Source organism: Brassica rapa, chromosome A03 (assembly GCF_000309985.2).
Source record: "Brassica rapa cultivar Chiifu-401-42 chromosome A03, CAAS_Brap_v3.01, whole genome shotgun sequence".
NCBI classification, from domain to species: domain Eukaryota; kingdom Viridiplantae; phylum Streptophyta; class Magnoliopsida; order Brassicales; family Brassicaceae; genus Brassica; species Brassica rapa.
This window is the reverse complement of record NC_024797.2, coordinates 25,411,021-25,432,518: the sequence shown is the minus strand read 5'-3', so window position 1 is coordinate 25,432,518 and position 21,498 is coordinate 25,411,021. Positions and strand designations below refer to the sequence as shown.

The 21,498-nt window shown below is 35.7% G+C and overlaps 3 protein-coding genes and 1 long non-coding RNA gene across 5 annotated transcripts in view; 1 reads left to right on the top strand and 3 right to left on the bottom strand.

The window, feature by feature from the left end:
- The window catches only part of LOC103861069 (potassium transporter 9), a 645,946-nt gene that overhangs the window by 160,731 nt on the left and 463,717 nt on the right, over positions 1-21,498 (bottom strand). The window lies entirely within an intron of this gene.
- On the bottom strand, positions 1,422-4,454 carry LOC103861250 (beta-glucosidase 47). The gene is made up of 12 exons (XM_009138966.3): positions 4,091-4,454; positions 3,939-4,005; positions 3,726-3,784; positions 3,591-3,666; positions 3,442-3,516; positions 3,290-3,377; positions 2,713-2,965; positions 2,522-2,637; positions 2,186-2,441; positions 2,010-2,112; positions 1,832-1,925; positions 1,422-1,770 (listed from the first exon to the last, which is right to left on the bottom strand). The coding sequence occupies exons 1-12, from the start codon at positions 4,265-4,267 to the stop codon at positions 1,572-1,574; spliced, it is 1,563 nt and encodes a 520-aa protein (XP_009137214.1). The 5' UTR covers positions 4,268-4,454; the 3' UTR covers positions 1,422-1,571.
- Positions 4,781-10,625, bottom strand: LOC103861249 (homeobox-leucine zipper protein MERISTEM L1). 2 transcript variants are annotated; one of them, XM_009138965.3, is made up of 11 exons: positions 10,361-10,625; positions 8,633-9,014; positions 8,424-8,541; positions 7,400-8,059; positions 7,220-7,321; positions 6,937-7,137; positions 6,680-6,854; positions 6,288-6,559; positions 6,118-6,213; positions 5,318-5,742; positions 4,781-5,180 (listed from the first exon to the last, which is right to left on the bottom strand). In XM_009138965.3, exons 2-10 carry the CDS (start codon positions 8,866-8,868, stop codon positions 5,335-5,337), a joined length of 2,268 nt encoding a protein of 755 aa, XP_009137213.2. In that variant the 5' UTR covers positions 8,869-9,014; positions 10,361-10,625; the 3' UTR covers positions 4,781-5,180; positions 5,318-5,334. The 2 variants fall into 2 exon arrangements, with proteins under 2 accessions (XP_009137213.2, XP_033142738.1); XM_033286847.1 differs by lacking the exons at positions 4,781-5,180; positions 10,361-10,625 and adding an exon at positions 9,650-9,852 and having other exon boundaries at positions 5,335-5,742.
- LOC117132509 lies at positions 10,894-19,812 on the top strand. Its single transcript, XR_004456108.1, has 2 exons — positions 10,894-13,897; positions 18,542-19,812. It is a non-coding gene; the product is annotated as an uncharacterized LOC117132509 (long non-coding RNA).

Below are 21,498 nucleotides of genomic sequence, written 5' to 3'. Positions count from 1 at the left end.
AAAGGGGCAATAGTATGCAAGATTTGATGGGCCAACCTAACGATTTTTTGTTTCTTGGGAATGATTTAATATTTTAATCTATTAAAGTTTATGCCATGCATGAAAATGACTCAAGATTTCCAGGACCGATAACGATATTTTTAAATTTATTAGTTGTAACAAAGCACGCATCTCACAAATGATTGGTTGGTACAGCATTTTAGCCATTGTCGACTTCAATAAAAAGACATTTGATACATCATTTTAGCCTTTGTTGTCTTTAATAAAAAGACGAACCAAATTGTTTATCTTTTGTGAAAATATTAATAAACTAAAAATAAATAAACAAAACGAATAAACAAAGTTTCATCGACAATACTGTAATATCAGTACTACAAGAGTGGCTTAATAATAACGAGTAGCAACATACACTCTGAAAGTAGAGGCAATGCGCAAAACGCTAAATCGCTTGAAACACAACAAAGCGATTCCTTTCTTTTTTTTCGGTTTCCAGCAGAAGTCAATACCCGAACCCTCTTTAGCCTTTTCTTTCTCAAGCCTCTTTCTTGGCCAGCCCGCAAACAAACGCGCAATGAGATCAAACGCAAAAGGGTGCGTTCTTGACTCCCTTTTGGAAAATTTCACGAAAACAAGAAACAAATATTACCATGAAAAAAACCTCCTAAATCTCCCTCCTCTTTCACTTGTACAGAAACACAAACCAACCATATGTTAATAGATCAAGAAGATGTTGGTATGATCTCATTGATCATCGTATCAACATCCAGAAGCTGCATCAAATGGTTTTTTAGATCCGGCCTGAAAATCTGGAAAAAAAATCCAAAATCCAAAATATTCCAAATCTGACCAAAACCCGAGAGGATCCAACCCAAACTCGATCTGAAGTTTTAAAAAACCTTTCTCTGATTCCAATAAACCTTAATATTGGCAAACTCAAGCTGAACACAAACAAATATTTTTCTGAATAAATATTAAATTGTATTCATGAAAAAAAAACATTTTTACATTAAGTGCTACTTCTATTCTGGGTTCGATTCCCCTTGGCCACCCATAGACGCCTTAAGTGGCAAGAAAACCCGGATTTCTATGGACCTTTTGGTAGTCTTTAGACTTAGAAAGTTTTTGGGATCACACCAAAATCATAAAAAAAACATTAAGTGCTACTTTGGAGTTTATAATGTGCAATAAAGCATACACTAAAGAATTCTTTTAATCTTATCTATCCTCTGGATCCAAACTAGATTCTCAAGCCATTATCACAAATGAATATTTGACCCAAATGAATGTCTTCTTTATTAGAACTTGATCATTCCATAAAACAACTTTATTTTAGATAACTTTCCAGCTTAATTTGCTGATGATTCAAACAGAAAGACAACTATATGTGTCTTCCCTTTGTTACAGGCATCATCACATTCATGTATCATGAATAGTTTTGTTAGAACTTATAAGCATTGAAAATGTCTTGTTTATTGGAACTGTTTTCACAGCTCTGTTTTACACTATTATTATATTTTGCTTTGTTAAATAATTAAACAAGAAATACAACAACATGGGACTTGCTTTTTGTTTCATGCATCATCATCATTTCTCCGTTGACCTACATTCTTGAAAATGAAGTTCTTGTACCAAGACGCTGATAATCTCGGGGTTCTCTCCAGAGTATCAAAATCAACGTGGTACATACCAAACCTTATGGTATAACCAGATATCCACTCGAAGTTGTCAAGTAAAGACCACGTGAAGTATCCTCTTACATCTGCTCCTTTCCTGTTTCATGAGCGTTAGTGTGTTGGAACCAATACATATTTTTGAGCTGAAGCATTATTACCTCATTGCTGTTTTGAGTGCATCTAAGTAGTTACTCATAAATTCCACTCTCCGGTAATCGTTTAACAAAACTCCTGTATTGTTCTCACCAAAACCTGCATACGTGATGAGATATAAGACTACAAACTTCTTTCAAATCCCGCACAAACTTAAACATACAATCTATGTCACATGCTTACCATTTTCTGTAACGTACAATGGGATGTTTCTGTATCGCTCTGTTGCATACATCAACATCTCTTCCATTCCTTGAGGATAAACATTAAACCAGTTTACTCCTGTCTGCATTATTACCACTAAAAACCTCAAAATGTTTCTGAAATAGGTTTTATTTTGAATGGGTTGGTCTACATACCGGTTCTCCTAAAGGTAAACCGTCTTTAAGAGCATTTGAATAGACAAAACCTTCAGCTCTGGAGCCTCCTTGGCCCGGTTCACATGCAGTATGCAGACAATCTTTAGCGTATCTGCTTGTGTACTGATTAATCCCAATGAAGTCTAATCCATTCTTGGATCTTTTAAGATCATCCTTTGTGAATTCAGGAAGATCTTCTCCAAGAATATCTTTCATTTCTCTTGGATATCTTCCAAACACAACCGGGTCCAAGAACCTATATTTTTACACTCTTTCGATTCTAAAAGTCTGTATGTTTGGGTGAGAAGTACAATCTTTTAAACCGAACCGGCTTACCAAGTCAAGTAGAAAGCTTGAGCTCTCTCAGCAGCTAATCTATCTGCTAAAGAATCACTAACCGGTTCAAACCAGATCGTGTTCATAACAATACCAATCTTTCCCCTTTGGTCTTCCTATATTAAACCAAACAACTCTGAGTTAACAAAACCGTTTTTGAAACTTCCGGTACGGTTATGATATTGATTCACCTGAAATTTCGTCCGGTATAAATTGACCGCGGCTAGATGTGACCGGATGATGTTGTGAGCAGCGACAAGTGGCTCTATGTCTGAACCGCCACGTGTGCAGTTTGCGAAAGTCTTGGAACAACGTGAAGGCGGGTAAGTCCCTTTCCGGTAACCTAAAATTACTTGAACGTTTGGTTCGTTGAACGTAGACCAGAACTTAACTCTGTTCCCGAAGTGTCGGAAGCAAATCGCTGCATAGTGTTCAAAATCTTCCCTGCAAAATAATTTAGTCGTCCTTAAATAATGTAACAGTTTGCGTATCTACGCCAACGCCTGACATGCGTATATATATATTAGAATGTCCCACATCAGGATTTTTTTAGAGATTTGTAACAATACATAATATTTGACAATTCTCAATTTTTAAGATACTCGTAGGTCTGAATTAATATCATTACTGATATGATATGAGAGTTAGATTTCGAAGTTTTTATTATAGACTACTTGTAGTATGGACAGTATAAGTATGTGACAATCTTGGGACTCTTTGAGTTAAATTTGGGTGTGAATTAAACTCATTATTAATAAATATATTTACCGGATTTGGGGACTGAGCCAACTTTTGTATCTATGCTCGAGTTCTTGAGGAATGTCATAATGTGTCAAAGTGACAAATGGCTCCATCCCTGAGAATGGTATTGAGCTAAGTTTGGTCTTGAGACAGTAGCTCTAGAATCTATCAGTTATTACCTCTTTTGAGTACAGCATTGATCATTCTGTTGTAATGATCAATACCTTCCATGTTCACATCTCCTAACCTTCCTTCTGCAAACACAAAAAGGGTTCTGAAAAGAAAATAATTCAAAGAGATACAGAAATCAAGAAAACAAGAACTTCACTTGGAAGAATCCGAGCCCATGATAAAGAAAATCGATAGCTATTAACTCCAAGGTCTTGCATCAGATCCAAATCTTCCTGTTGAAATAAAAAGTCACAACTCTGTCTTTCTAGTCAGTTGCTTAGATATTTGTTACCGGATATCGATGGTAATGATCAACAGCGACTTTCCCATGGGTTCCATCTGAGATTTTCCCTATGCAAATGACATTTAAATCAGGTAATGAAGTTATATATGTTTTTTCTTGTGACTTGAGCAACAAGGATGAGAACAAAACCCTATAAGTTTGATTTTTTTTTTCCTTTTTAAGCTTAGATCATTATTCACAAAGGGTTTCCTGAGATGTTACCAGGGATGCTTGTGAAGACGTCCCAATTGCTTAGGGTTTTTCCGTCGGTTAAGTAAGCTCCTTCATACTGATCATACCATAGGAGCACATGTAAAAGTGAAAATTGGTTTTACTGAGAATTTAAGTAAAAGAGGAAGAACAAATGTAAAAACCTGGTAAGCAGAAGAAGCAGTGCCGAAGAGGAAGTCGTTTGGGAAACTGAAATTTTCTTGGGTGTTAATCTCTCTCAGTGAGACATGATCTTCATACCATGTTGTTGATGAGGAGGAGGAGACCAAGGTTATGGTGATGAAGCAGAGGATCCACAGTGGACACACAGAAATGTACATTGATAATTTGGTCTCCAATGTATCAGAAACTATAGATATTTTCTTCTTGTTCAAGAGTAAGGGTTATATAAAGAGGAAAATGAGTGGCTTCGTCATTCATAGGTTGATAATGATGTTTGACCAATTCAGCTACAGCTGATCTGAAGATAGAAAAATCTTGACGGATGAAAACTGGCAATAGTATGCAAGATTTGATGGACCAACCAAATGATTTGCTCTGTTCTTGGGAATGATTAATCTTATTAAATTTCATACTATGCATGGGTCACTTATAAAGAAATGGACTCAAGATTTCCAGGACAGACAACGATATTTTTTAAATTATTAGTGGCAACAATGCACGTATATCACAAATGATTGGTACATCATTGTAGCCATTGTTGTCGTCAGTGAAAGGACATTTCACACTTGGCACATCATTCTAGCTATTGTTGTCTTCAATAAAATGAAGAACCAAACTAATTATATTTTGTGAATTCCATTAATTTCTTAGTTATATTTATAAACTAAAAATAAAATAAATGAGCTTCATCGACAATAATATAATATCAGTACTACAATAGTGCCTTAGTAATAACAAGGAGTAGCAACATACACTCTGAAAGTAGCGGCAATACCCAAAACGCTAAGATGTTCATTACTGAATGATAAAATAATAACAGAGAAAACGCAAATTAAACGCTTGAAAGATAACAAACCGATTCACTTTTTTTTTGGTTTCCAGCAGAAGTCAATACCCGAACCTCTTTACCCTTTCTTTCTCAAGCCTCTTTTTGGCCCGCTCGCAATCAAACGCGCAGTGAGATTAAACGCAAAAAGGTGCGTTCTTGACTCCCTTTTGGAAAATCTTTTAAAAACAAGAAACAAATATTACCATGAAAAAAAACTCCTAAACCTTCCTCCTCTTTCACTTCTACAGAAACATAAACCAAACCATATGTTAATCTCGTGTAATACATCGTGTAATACATCAAGAAGATGTGATTATTTGAATAAAAATATAAAGATTTTTTTTTTTTTGGTAAAATAAATATAAAGAAAAATGTTTACCTTAGAGAAATTTTCGATCATGCCCCATCGCATGCCAGGGCAGCTTTGATTCGCTCAACGGTGCATTTAATCAGACTGTTGACTGTAGCCACTGAGCCTAGAGAGAGCTTAGCGGTTGGAACAGAGTCAACAAGAATCTGAAACGCTACGGTGAGTAGCGAGCCGCAGTTACTTGCGGTGGAAGTAACCACTTCTAGATTATTTCCATCCCCTCCTTCAGCTCCAGCACTAGCATTCACTCTTGAAGAGCCATCAGGTAATATAGCGAACCCGGATGGCAACAAAGCGACATAGTCTGGATCCCCGCCGCTTAGGACAACGTTCATAGCCATTATATCGACAGGTGCGTATATCACATACGATCCTGATGCATCCGTACAGCTTTCTTGTAAGATCAACATGTTGCTCTGTCCTGAGTTCGCGCTCTGTTACGATATCAAGAATAATGTTTAAAAACTTGAAATCATGAAACATGACCGTTTTTAGCATGGTTTAAAGAAATAGTTAGAATTTTAAATTATTTCAAAAAAAAATAGTAGAATTTTTAAATAAATTCAAAAATTATGATTTAAACCTTTAAGTTTTAGTTTTTTTTCTGAAACTTTTTTTTTTGAAACTCACCTTTAATTTTAGTTATGAATCTAAATTTATGATAAAACATATATTAATGAAGTTATTAATTTTTAAAACTATATCATGAACTCTTTAAATATACTCTTAATATTTTCTTAACAGGATTTAGAAATGATTTGAGGCGGCACTACCAATAGTAAAAAAGAGTTTGCAGAACATAATCTTACATTAACTCGGAACAAGGAGACAGAGTTCCCAGGGTCCCGACCATTTGCGATATGAGCCATTTCTTGAACCAAACCTCCGTTCGAAAGTATATCCCACTGAGAAATCAAGAACTGAATTAAAGAACGTTCGGTCAAGAAACTAAAGAAACCAAAAGGGTTTTGTTCTTTACCTCGCTTCTAGAGTTTTCATCTCTCAGAAAATCAAACACACGTTTAGGTGCCACTGGGATCCAGAACGAAGTGGCTGCGCTCAAGACGATACCTGGAGGCCTTCCTGGATCATCCATGCTCTTCCTGGTCATGACCCGAACGTCGTCGGAGCCTGTGGTGGCCAGTGTCGTCCATGCGTGTGCATTCGACGCGCCTACTCCGCTACAGAAGCTCATCACCATTCTCTCCGCTAGCTTCAACATGCTCTTTCTCCCCTCAGGACTTGTTATCACTATTCATAATTACAAGTTTACAACAAAGTGAAGGAGAATTCAATAAGTAGTTAATACTATTTCAATTTAGTCTTATAGTTTATCAATTTATCAAATAGGCCCTCTAAGTAATAACGTACCTGAAAGATCACCGGTTGGAATGTTGCTAGCCATTGAACTGGCGAGCCGCTCGCATTGGCGGTCAAGTGTAGCCACCCAACGTTTTGCACCAAAAGCTAAACCGGTATTAACCAACGGTTTATACATGGTGTGAACCGATCTGTCATCCACCTCCGTATGCTCTACCCATGTCACCTTCAACAAATGTCAATAACAAAATACATAAGTCTTACGTTCAAACTATCCACCTCATACTTTTCAACCCGTTAGACTATACCTTAGAATAGCCATTCTGCAATTCTTGAATCAGACAACCAGAGGGTCTTCTCCTGTTTCTAGTGATAGGACTTGGTCTTAGGCTGTCCAAAGAGACATCAACAACCGCCCAAGTATTGTCGCTGTGCTGCTTACAATACCTTACAAAGTAGTTCTCACGTGTCGGGACAAGTGGTGACGGGACTTGGAACTCAGCTGTCATCTTCAGAAAACAAATACAAAATGATTCAGAATAATAGCTTGTGAAACAAGTAATCAAATTAATAGTTTTTTAAGCCTCTTACCACTTGTAATGCCCCATTGTAGTTCCCTGCAACGCCAGTAGATAGAACTTCTAGCGTCAATGCTCTGGATACAATCCCGCAGAACACACTAGACCATTGATTCTATACAAAGAAAGAAGACCATAAGTGTCAATCTTTGTTTAGCTAGGTTTGAGAAAGATAAGGAAACAGATTTGTTACCACATCCATTAGAATCTCAACGAGATTGATATGATTCATGATGACGACCGTGGACTCTCTAGAAGCTTCTGATCTTAAACCCAAAGGTTTTGGTCCTATTCCCCTAGGGAACGTCCGAAAATACTCTTCCTCATTGAGAATCTCAACCGCACTATCGCTTGAAACCCACAAGGGATCACCTGTTTGAGCCATTCTCACAAGCTCTTCCATGGCAGCAACAGCTAACTCAACAATCATTGGCTTATCAGCATCATTATGAATCGAGACCGATCTCATAATGTCGCTTGTTCCATACATGTCCCCTAGGAAACCTGTCTGGCTATTGTTAGTGTTTCCAAAGTTGCCAACTTCAAGATCAAGCGAGCGAGACGGTATGTGGTGTGAAGATGTGAGCTGAGGGAAAGACGAGGAGGAGTGAGTCAGCAATGGCTTCCCTACGTATTTGGCAGCTATGGCAGAGATTCTATCGATTTCCTCGCGTAGACGAGCGTTTTCAATCCTCAAATGCTGCTCGTCGAATGACATTTCTCCTATGGCGGCAGGACCACCACAGTTTGGGCATGTTGCGTTGTTTAGAGCATCCTTGTACCTATTGTTCTCTGCTCTGAGCTTGTCGTTGTCTGACTTCAGAATCGAGTTCTCGTGCCTCTCATGTTGTGCCTATAAAGATCATAAGTTATCTTCTTTAGGTTTTTAAAGTCATCAAGAGTATTAAAGCACACCAAATGGATAATTATATGTAATAACCAATATGTTTCCTTGATATTGGACCTAAACTATGCAATTAACTAACTACATGTGTTTTAAAGATGGTTACATATAGTTATGCAAACTGAATCAAACGTGGTAGTAATGATTACCTTATCCCCGACTTCATTTGATTAAATATGAAAAAGAAACAGCATTAATGAAGATTCAAGACCCATTCCATGCAAATTAAATGAATATAATGAGTCACTAATGAAAATTCATATGCAAATTAAATGAATATACAAAATGAGTAACAATTAGCTCTAGTATGTACCTTCATTTGGGTGCGCTTGTTTTGGAACCAAAACTTGACTTGCAGAGGTTCTAAATTTAGCTCTCGGCTCAGCTCTTTTCTTTGCTTATCGTCAGGATGAGGACACTCCTTGAAGAACCTATAAGTTGAAACCAAACAAACAAACATAAACCCTAAATCCCAAAACATAAAACATAAAAAAATCTTTTAAAGTGGGAACTTTTACTTACGATTCAAGCTCTTGAATCTGGCGTTGCGTGTGACGGTGGTAACGCTTCTTTTTGTTGGGACGCTGATTAGGATCTTGGAGCTCTTCTTCTAAAGGATTCTCCATGGTGACTTCTGCGCCAGACTTGGTCTCGAAGTCGTCTTCTCGGCTCCCCGTAAGACCCAAATCGTTATCCGAGTTTTTGGGGGTCATATCGAACATATGATGATGAGACTCAAACATGTTTGGCTGATACATGATGATTTTGACGATTATTGATCCTTATATCGGTTTTGGAGTTTTTCTTTTTTTGAGCTTTTGTATTCCCTTCAAATCTATTAGATGATCATCCAAATCATTTTCGTTGCTTTAAATCGACTTTCTACTCCCACGTATATATCCCACTGTCCAAAATCAAAGATAAAATGGTGTTTATATATACGAGGATCAAAGTAGAAACGGAAGATGGATCTTGGAATTATGGAAAGCAATCCTCTAGATATATGAAACTATACATACGTTTATTGTATATATATATATAGTCTTTTTCACATTTCAAAACGAAAAGCAAAATATTGGTATTTTGTCTATTTTTATGGTTATTAATATCTATACGTTTAGATAAGCATATGATTTCATCTTATCAAAAAGGCTCTGAATATAAATGCACCCACTACGTGACATAAGCTCGTTGCATATAAACAAACAATTTGGGAATTTCTAGTTAAAAATTGGGACACGAAGATTCGGATGAATATTTAAGTGAAATGTTGGATAATAAAAGAGAATAAAGAGAAACTGAAGTAAAAAAGTGTTATAGAAAATTAGAGCACATAGATATCCATTAATTAGAATTTACATACACATGCATAAACAGACAATCAATATATATTATAGAACTAATCTTGAAAGTCACATACATCATCGGATCTACAAGTAAACGCAGAGAAAACAAAGAACGAATGAAGAGACTGTCTTTGAGGAAAACCTAATTTTCAATAAGATTACATAAAGACAAAACTTACATGTTTTTACTTACTTGTTAGAGTGATTCCAAAACGATAATGTTTGGCTGAAGCAAAGTCGACTTGTAAGGGGAAAAATATCGAAACTCTACAAACAGATCTGTGTTTTTTTTTTTTAAGTGTAGGTTTGGATCGATATCAATGGATCTTTTTTTTTCTCTCTCTCTCTTTTTTCTATCTACTATTCTACATAAAAGGTAGCGAGATAGAGAACTCCACAGGCTACCGAAGCCAATAAATGAAGTCTTTTTAGTACAAAAAGTCTTTTTTTTTACAGAAAATTCAAATTGACCTTCGTTTGTAGTAAAACCTAATTTGAAAAGGTTAAAAAGAATTGAGAAAAATAATAATTAACTAATAGTATAAGTTAAAATAATGTTGACATTAAGTCAACGTTCTTTTTACATCTACTAAGTAAAATTCGTCTAACTCAAACCCCTTTTTACACTTCTATAACTCCAAAGAGGTTTATGGAGTCTTTTGTTACGCTTTTCTTTAAAATCGTCACAGAAAAAACAAGTCACTAGTTTTTAATAGATAAAAGAAAATGCAGATCTTAAAGAGACTATAAAAAAAAAGGAACGGATCCGGTTAGTGTGAACAGACATGCAATATAGATCCCATTCGTCAACGAAACAAAGATATGCACATGTATGTATATAAGCATCGGTTTATATAATATATATATATATAGAGAGAGAGAGAGACAGAGCGAGTGATCTTACCTCTGGACATACAATGAAACCCTAGCTTGAGTACTCTTCTATAATTTTTGAGCTCTCCTTTTGTGGAGAAAAAGAGATGGACGCAGAGATATGCGAAAATCAGAAGGGCACGGGTTAATACCCTAGTCAAGACATAACCGGTGATTTTCGGAGGATTCTCTTAAGGAGATAGCAAAGAAAAACACAAATGGAGAATTGGCTGAAGGAGGAACTAAGGAAAGAGGAGGAAGAAGCGAAATAGGTGAGGAGAGGATGTGGCAGAAGGAAAAGGAGTTATTGCGAAATGCATAGAGAGGGTGCATCGCATTTATGATTATCGAAAGGTCCATTAATGCTTTTAGTGAGAGAAAATTCATACCACTACTTATAGATACATTTTCTAGATATAGAGTTTCAGTTCATCAGTTTTGAAAATAGTTTAAAAAAATCACAGTTTCTCTTTGACTTCACGGGTTCTCGTAGGTAAGAAAAACAATAGAAGAATAATTAACGAAAATTTTAAAATGCTTGCCATTACATGGTTATTAACTTACTATATATATGTTCATGGTTATAGTTTATTACCTAATTAAGTATGCTATATCAGATTAATTATTTGCATGTGTTGTGCATATTGCACATTAAGTACATGTATGTCCAAGAAATTAAATATGGACATATAAATGCTTTGTCTGGTTTACACACCACTTCGTATAATTTATGTCAGTCAATATTGCATCATGATTCTGATTCCCTGAATAAAATGTAAATACAATTGTTAGCATGATGTTTGAGCTTAATAAAATTTATTTGGAAACCTGCAGGGTATAATCATTATTATTAATTAGCTTCTTTGATGGTTGATTAGCGACGATATTAATTTATATAGCAAGAACCTTATACGACTACATTCATGGCTCTTAGTTATACTGTCATTATGAAAGTAGTTACTCATTTTATCTGAAAGTAAGTTTCTATACAATTCGAATGGTTGGTGCAAGTTTAAGAGAAGAATTTAAAGCATCAGAATCCATGACACTACGTCATTACCGGGGTTGTCATAAAAACAACTAATGAATCCACATTTTCATATTGATTGTAAATAAAAAGTTTAACCCTCTACATACATCCCAATCACAAATTAACCACTCTAAAATCATGTTCAGTTAGTATATCAAGTAGTTCCCCAACGTCAAAAATTAAAAATATTTAGAATCAATGGACACCCTATCTTCATAAAAATTATTTTAATACACAAACTGTATTAATCATGAAATAATATTAATAAATAATATGAATAAATGGAAAATTAAGTTAGCTATTTTCATTGAAACGTAGAAAATAGTGCAACTTATTCATAAACGCAAATAAACATAAATTATTATGTTTTAGAGTAAATATAAAATTTTAAAGACAATTATTTTACAACCATTCCATCTTTTTGGCTGATGTCAAACTGATTGTCTCAGGTTACCTGATGAATTACTGCAACGAAAAACACACTGTGCACACTATCATATAATGGTCTTTTTTGTCAACCTATATAATTATATATCATACCAAAATACATGATATATGAGATAACTTTCGCGATTGGACCCTCTTTGAAGGAGCAAAAGAAAGGGATGAGATGGAAACTACGGAAGTTCCAAGAATATCTAAAAATGAATTAAAAAGGTCAAAGTTATATTTAATGGTAGTTTGGATTAATTCTTTTAATTATAAATTGGCCAGTACTCCATTGACTCATGTAGTTGGGGAGCAATATCCTTGTGGACCATTGTCCAAGAAACAGCTCACACATTAAGAATTACATCACATAGATATACCATTCATGCTAACATACATTGTGTATGATGTGTGAAACTAAGTGCATGTACGCATATACATAATACATATTTGGTGTGATCAGTACCGGTCCGGACTCATCTGGCGCCTAAAGCGGACACAAAAATTGTTGCCCCTTACCTCTAATTTTTTTTAAAAAAATATCATCACAACAAGGAAAACTATCATTAAAACTTTTTTTTTTTTTGAAAAAATGTAGTTCATAAATATCAATATATTATTTATAAAATCTGTTAATCATTCACGAGAGATATAATTTTAAAGAGTTAAAATTTTGGGAGAAACATTCCACACAAGCAATTTTTTGTTTGGATAAAAATCATTCGTTATTTTTGAAAAATTCTAATACTTCAATCGTTTTTGTAAGTTCTTGTCAACATTCTTTTTAGGTAATCAAATTCCATAAAATGAATTTTCTTCATAAGACTAAAATAGATTTAGCAATATTTTCATTTATAAAATTATATTGAATTTTTACTGAATTCCAGAAAACACAACTAACTTCTAATAATGTTATATTTATTCAGATTTCAAGAAATTCTTAAATAGATTATAAAAAAAGTATGAAAACCAATAAGAAGAAATAAAAGAAGAAGGCATATATAGAGGTGGGAAACACAACCACTTCAGTCATCACCAAATGTGAACGTAGCTTTAGAATAAAATACAATTGAAAAGAATTAAAACATAAAACATAAAGCGTATAATGAATTATTAATTAGGTTTTTGTTTAATATTTATCTTATACATCATATTTAATATAATAAAAGAAACTAATGAAAAAAGAAGAAACTATTATTTATTTTACAAGTGATGGTGTTCCATCGTGTTTTATTTCATAGTCATCATTATCAAGAAGAAAAAGAAAATAAAAAGAGGATGAAGAGCTTTGAACCACCCACGTGAAAGACAGTTGCCAAATCTCAAAGCCACTACACTAAACGGCCTTTTAACAAAGTTTGGCGCCCCTAAACGATTAATACTTTTTGGTGCCTAAAGCTTTTGCTTTATGGGCTTTAGCCCAGGGCCGGCCCTGGGTGTGATTGTATGGTATAATTAGAGTAAATAAAATGGGTGAAAAAAAATTCAGCATATTTACTTTGATTTTATCCGATCAAGTGGAAAATGATTTCAGCTCATTTTACTCTAAAAAAGTGAAAAATTGTACTAAAACTAGAGTAATTATTCCTTCAACTTTTATGAGATGAAAAAGATTTACTCCAACTTTATTACCTTTTATTTCTCCCCTTTCCACTTCATTTTTTTCACCCTAATTACTCCACTACTTAACCAATCACACTCATTATATTGTCAATGGTGTCTTGATTTATCTGACGTGTTATGTGCATGGTGTTGTATTATGAAGCTAGATGACAAATTCATTTTTAGGAATGCTCATATACACATAAGAGTATAAGACCGTGTTGAAGTATATGGATTTTCGTGGATTCAGAAAACGGAACCCTGCTACTTAATGTAAACGAACAAGACTTTAAAAACTCGTAATGCAAAAACATATCGAACAAGTTTTCTCATAAAACACATAGAAAATTATTACAAATAGCAGTATTAAATAATTTGGGGTCATATGTTTCTTTCACGCACGACCTTGCCTATATGGCTATTATATACATGTATAAATGTTAATATTTACATATATAATGACTATTAAATGTTTGTAGCAACCCAAGGTCTCTTGGTTGGAAGAAGGTATAGGTTTATGGAACTGAATCATCTTATTAGAAGTAGGAATACACGTATATATACAGAATACAGAAGGTATACTAGGTCTAGATAATTGACTATACTACCCTTTATACATATATACTCTATACACCCCCTCAAGATGGAGAGAGTGAAACCACTCCAATCTTGTTTATCAATTCAGTGAAGCGCGGACGAGGAAGCGGCTTAGTGAGAGCATCTGCGAGTTGATCCTTTGTCGAAACGTGTGTGACACGCAATGCACCAGTTTGAACATTTTCGCGCACAAAATGAAAATCCAATGCAAGATGTTTCATGCGAGAATGAAAAACTGGATTTGCGCTGAGATAAGTAGCTCCTACATTGTCGCAGAAGATAACAGGAGGAGACTTCAGCATGATACCAAGCTCGGTGAGAAGAGAACGGACCCATTTCATCTCTGCAGCGGTGGTGGCAACGGCTCGATATTCAGCTTCAGTTGACGAGCGAGCCACTCCAGATTGCTTCTTGGACGACCAAGCGATAGGAGTGGCACCAAGATATAAGATAAAGGCCGTGGTGGAGATGAAGTCGTCCTGATCTCCAGCCCAATCAGCGTCAGAATAGCCATGGAGAGACAGTGGTGTGTTACGACGGAGCATGATACCATGAGATAACGTGCCGGCTAGGTAACGCAAGACCCGTTTCGCAGCGTTCCAGTGCTCGTCCGTTGGACGGTGCATAAACTGTGAGAGACGATTGACCGTATAGGCAATGTCGGGTCGTGTAATCGACAAGTACTGAAGGCTCCCCACCACCATACGATACTGTCGTGGATCATCAATAGGGTGACCGGATTGAAGGGTAAGTTTGGGAGAGACAGGCAGCGGTGTGGAAACCGGTTTTGAATCCAGCATCTTCGTTTTGGTGAGAAGATCGATGATATATTTGCGCTGCATCAGATGGAGACCAGTAGCAGTGCGGGTAGCTTCAACACCAAGAAAGTAGCTGAGATCAGTAGGTGCCTTTAAGGAAAACCGTGAAGAGAGTACATAGATAACCCCTTGAACCAAGTTACTGCTGCTCCCAGTGACAATTATATCGTCCACATAGACAAGGATATAAACAATATGATCACCATGAATGTAGATGAATACGGATGTATCAGCGACCGAATTTGTACATCCCATGTGGAGGAGATAGTTCCGGAGCTCGAGATACCAAGCACGTGGTGCTTGTTTGAGCCCATAAAGCGCCTTCTTAAGAAGACAAACATGACGCGGTCGGTCTGGATCAACAAAGCCAGGAGGTTGAGAGACGTAGACCTCATCAGTAAGCGTGCCTTGGAGAAAGGCGTTGTTAACATCCAGCTGTTTGATAGGCCACGAGCGACTGACCGCAACCTGAAGGACCAGGCGAATGGTGAGAGTCTTGACCACCGGGCTAAAAGTTTCGGCATAATCAACGCCATATTCTTGTTTGTCACCTCGTGCAACCCACCGAGATTTGTACCTATCAAGAGAACCGTTAGGTAAATACTTAATAGTATGAATCCACTTCGTAGCAATAACATTTTGATTCGGTTTTGGTGGAACCAATTCAAACGTATTATTACGAATTTGAGCATTATACTCATCTCCCATAGAGTTCCGCCAGTTCGGATCTCGCATAGCTTGGGCAATGGAGATGGGTATTGGAGAAATGGGTTTACTGGTGACGGTAAGAGAGAATTTTTGAGCGGGTTTTATGATATTGTTTTTGGCTCTTGTTCGCATGGGATGAACATTGTTAACTGGTGGTGGAGATGGAGTGGGGTCAGGTTGAGGAGAAGGGGGTGGTGGCGTAAGGATAGGTGAAGGTGGTGTTGGATGAGGTTCAGGTTGTGGTGTGGGTTCAGGTAGGTTCTGTGACTGCATAGGTGAAGAGGAGGAGGATGCGGGTGTAGGACTCTGCTCATGTACCTGCACAGAACCAACAAGCGTACCTGTGGAATTAGTTCCTGTTCCGACACTAGGTGTCGTTGTGTTAGACACATTCTGGTGAGAATCTTGACACGGGGGAGGAGACGAGACGGGTTGTACGAGTGTTGGTGAGAGAGGTATGTGGGTAGGTGGTGCAAAGACTGGTGGCTGGACCTCCTCAGCATCTTGAGATGGAGCTGGTTGCGTGGGATAAGGAAACTGGGTCTCTATGAATTGGACATGGCGGGATGTGTACAGTCGGCCAGTCGGAAGATGGAGACATAGATAAGCACTTTGAGTCAGTGAGTAGCCAAGGAAGATGCATGAGAGAGAGCGAGAGTCCAGTTTGTGTTGCGCATATGGTCGAAGCCAAGGAAAGCAGAGACAACCAAAGACCCGAAGCTTGAGATAGTTGGGTGGTTTGTTGAATAGCTTCAAATATGGTGACTGATGAGCAAGAACCGGCGATGGGAGCCGATTGATCAAGTATACCGCTGCCGCAAACGAGTAGGTCCAATATGTAGTCGGTAGCTGAGCTTGATGAAGTAGGGTCAGCCCGGTTTCAACAATATGGCGGTGTTTGCGCTCTGCGATGCCATTATGTTCAGGTGTGTGTGGTGGTGAGGTGAAGTGAGAGATGCCAGACGCAGAGAGAAAGGCGCGGAGAGCCACATACTCGCCTCCATTGTCGGAGTACAAGTTCTTTATGGGTTTATCAAAATGCTTTTCAACCAGGGCTTTGAAGTGGATGAAGGTTTCTTTGACTTGGGATTTTTGTTTAAGAGGATAGAACCATGTATATCGGGTAAAATGATCAACAAATATGAGATAATACTTGAAGTTATCGATGGAAAGGACAGGAGAAGTCCATACATCAGTATACAAGTATTCAAGGGGTTGAGAAGAAGTGATTGTATTTGTATGAAAAGGAAGTTTATGACTTTTATTACTGAAACAATGAGAACATGGGGTCTCTTTTTGAGAAGAAGAAGAAATAGGCAACAAGAATTTCGAAATAACAGTTTGCAAAACAGGTAAAGATGGGTGTCCCAATCGGGAGTGCCAAGAAGATAGAGTGGTTTTGGGTGTAGGAGAGGCGAAAAGGGAGATTGTGTTTGAGGAAGTAACCGGCCACTCGTACAACTCGTCTTTAGTCTTGCCTTGGAGTAATCGGACCCCCGTGCTGAGATCCTTCACCTGAAAATGAGCAGGAAAGAATTCAACAGATACGTTATTGGAATTGCACAAGCGATAAACAGAGATAAGGTTGCGTTGTAGGTTAGGAACATATAGGATATTGTTTAAATGAAAAGAATGATGAGAGGAGTTGAGAGTTGTGGAACCCGTATGCGAGATCGGAAGACCGGACCCATCTGCGATAGTCACATCTTCGCCACCGGTGTAAGGCTGGTGAAGCGCCAGGTTGCTCAGATCAGTGGTCAAGTGATGTGTAGCACCACTGTCCAAGATCCAGTTGCCTGGATTGTAGGCCTGAGCTGTGACCATGTTAGCACGCGGTTGCCATGAAGTAGGAGATGGCGACTGTGACCTTGAGTTCGAGTTGTAAGAGGCAGCAGCACTCTGAAGTTGAGAACATTTACGAGCACTATGACCGTGAACCCCACACAACTGACAGCGCCCTTGATAACCCCTTGGAGCCGTGTCATTGCGCGGCGAGAATTGCTGTTGCTGCCACGTTTGCTGTGAGCGGTTGTTGCTGGGACGAGATGAACCCTGATTCTGACGCTGAGAGTAATTGTTGTTGTTGTAGGAGCCACGGTGATTTGCCAGATTTGCGGTAACCGGAATGATCGCAGGAGTAGCGTGCTTTGCAAGGAGTTTGTTTTCATGGTTCAGGAGCTTTTCATGAATCTCTGTGAGAGATGGAGGATACTCACGGCCTTCAAGTTGATCCTTGAGCGGTTTGTACTCATCGGGTAGTCCATCTAAGATGAACTCAATCTGATCTTCGATATCATAGGGTTTCCCGAGAATTGCAACTTGATCAAAACGAGTTTTGAACCCTTGAAAGTACACATCGATACTCATCGTACCCTTGCTCCATGTCTTGATCTGTTGACGCAATTGTTGGATGTGACCGCGACTAGGTTTAGCGTAAGTCGCAGACAACGTTTCCCAAATCTGAGCAGATGTGGTTGTCGTGGCCAGGATAGGCTGGATCGCGACCGTGATGGCTCCAAGCAACGAGCTGTAGATAAGTTTGTCTTGACGTTTCCACACTTGATGCGCTGGATTGGCAGTGACGACACCGTCGGTGGTGATCGTCGGAGGTGGGATGATGGTAGATCCGTCAAGGTATCCGGACAAATCGTAACCATCAAGTAAAGCTTGAACTTGACGGCTCCACATGAGGAAATTAGAAGCCGTAAGTTTAGTGACATTGGTCATATTGATGCTGAGAATCTTCTGAGAGTCGGAAACCATTATGGTCTCGTGAGATGATGTCTGAGATGTCGACATGGATTCAGTTTTGAGAAAGGTGACGATGGAGAAAAGAGAGGGAAGAGAGAGTTTGAACTTTGACGGCTAGGTTTTAGGTTATGGATCAATGCTCTGATACCATATAGGTTTATGGAACTGAATCATCTTATTAGAAGTAGGAATACACGTATATATACAGAATACAGAAGGTATACTAGGTCTAGATAATTGACTATACTACCCTTTATACATATATACTCTATAGAAGGTTGGTTGACACTTGTCTTATATAGAAATGGTTGAATTTTTGTTCACAGGTTCGAGATTGACAGCAACTCATTTGGTGGTAGTCATTTTTTGGAAAATGGTGAATGTGCGTTCGTCAATTCGAGTTTTTGACACTTGAAAGTGCCTAATTTATACAGTACGTGTGTGGTTTGACGTTCGAGAAAACTATCGATAAAAAAAAATATCAATCAAATTTGTAAAACTATGTGACTAATAATATCCAAAACAATGTTGTATGCCATTAATTGTACATTTAGTTATACCAAAAAAATTGTACATTTAGCAGTTGACCCTTACATGAAGGTTATACTGCACCAACTTTTTGATTAGATTGGCCATAAACCGATGTGAAAGTGAATAGATCATCTTAAAATAAATGGGATGTCGTTAGTATCTTCTCTATTAAAATATAAGTACTGTTTTTATGAACAATACTTAGGTTCACCCCTGGGGTGAACCTTTAAATTCACCACTTTCCTTATATCTAATAAATTTCCATATATATAAATAAACAGTATATATTAAATTAAAAAGCTAAAATAACAAAAAAAATAACTAAATCCTAAACTCTAAATCATAAACCATTAAACCTAAACCCAAATCCAAATCCTATACCCTAAATTTTAAATCCAAATCATAGATCATAAACTCAAACCTTATATCCAAATTCTACACCTTAAACCCTAAATCTAAACCCAAATCCTAGATCCTAAACCCTAAATCCTAAACTCAAACCCTAAACCCTAAATCAAACCATAAACCCTAAACCCAAATCGTAAACCCTAAACCCAAACTTTAGATCTTAAACCCTAAACCCAAAACTAGAGTTTAAGATCTAGAGTTTGGGTTTAGGGTTTACGGTTTGGATTTAGGGTTTACGGTTTGGATTTAGGGTTTAGAGTTTAGGTTTAGGATTTAGGGTTTAGGGTCTAGGATTTAGGGTTTAGGTCTAGGATTTAGGGTTTAAATTTAGGGTTTAAGGTGTAGAATTTGGATATAGGATTTGAGTTTATGATCTAGGATTTGGATTTAAAATTTAGGGTATAGGATTTGGATTTGGGTTTAGGGTTTGTGTTTAGATTTAAGGTTTAGTGATTTATGATTTAGAGTTTAGAGTTTAGTTATTTTTTAAGTTATTTTAGCTTTTTAATTTAATATATATTATTTATTTACATATATGGAAATTTATTGGATATAAGGAAAGTGGTGAATTTCAAGGTTCACCATAGGGGTGAACCTAAGTATTGTTCTGTTTTTATCTACCATAAAAAAGTCATACTAGTTTTATTAGGTCTATTTCATTAATTATATTTATTTAATTATTTACATTAATATATTTAATATATAAAGCTATTAATAATAAATTAATTTTAACTGTAAATTTAAATTTTAGTTTTAGTTATAACAAAATGTTGAAAAAAAATCTAACAAAATCTTTCTAAAAATTTAAAATATTTATTTAAATTAATACCATTGATTAATTTTGTAATTAATAATATATACTATTATACATTAATTTAAATAAAATTTTATTATAAAACAAAATAAAATAAAAGTGTATGCTATTTTTCAAATTTTATAATTATATTCTATATCTTCTTTATTAAAAGAAATACCATAAACAATTCATACTAGGTCTATTTCATCAATTATATCTATTTGATTATTTAAGTTTATCTATTTAATATATAACATTTTTAAAAAATCATAAAAATTATATAGATATTAATAAATAAATTTTAACTGTAAATTCAAATTTTATTTTTACTTATAACAAAATATGTTGAAAAAAATCTAACAAAATCTTAATAAAATTTTAAAATATTTTTAAATTAATGCAGCGATTGATTTCATAATTAATAATATAATATTATTATAATCTATTTACTTATAAAATCCCACAATATACTAAAATAAATAACATAGAAATATAAATTATGCTAAGAAAATATCAGTTCTATAGTATAACTAAATAAAATTTTAAAATGTATTGCATTCAGTCTGTAAAAATTAGAAAAAATGAAGGAGATTTAAAATTTGTTTATTTCATACTATGAATTTATTTTACCAAACTCGAAAAATATATTAATATATAATAACAGTTAATAATAAAGTAAAATGTATAAAACAAATCATTATACATTAATAATATCGAATAAGAAACATAACCAATAACACTATAGATTTATACAATATATAACACTAAAATGTAAATCTATACTATTAAAAGGGAATCACTTCTAAAAAATCTACTTAAACAAGGTTGTTGGACCATTTCATTAGACTTAACTATTTATTTGGTCTTAACTTATATTTCTCTAACTATTTAAATACTTTGCATAATTTAATTGAATTCATTTATTATTTTCTCATAATCTATTATATAATTGCTCTAACAATAAATCCATATGAATATATGATAGATTATTCAAATGTGATCATTACCACATATAATTCTATTAATAGTATAAATTTTTAATGGTTTAGTTATGTTTAATAGGTATATAATTTGTATTTTAAAATTTTAAGTACTCATTTGGTCCTTACTTTGGTTTCTATTTTTTATATGCTCGATTATTTATGAAATTTAGCTTAATTTTGAGTTTTTTTTCCCAGTTTGCTACGGTTCAGTGCACTCGGGTAAATGTACTCAAACCTATACATTATCTCTTATATAAGAATTTATTTAATTTCAAAAATAAACCCGTGCTTTCTAAGCGCAGATCAAAATCTAGTTATATCTTTGAAAGTTTTGCGATGGTATCTGTTATATATTTATAAAATGAAAATCTACCCGCACTGACGTGCGGACGAAAAATCTAGTAATCAATAAAACAAGTGGATGATGTGTGGAGAGGTGCATTACATGCACACTAATTTACATCCACTTTTAGTGTGATCTAAATTAACTCATTCATTTTAAAATGGTGATTATGT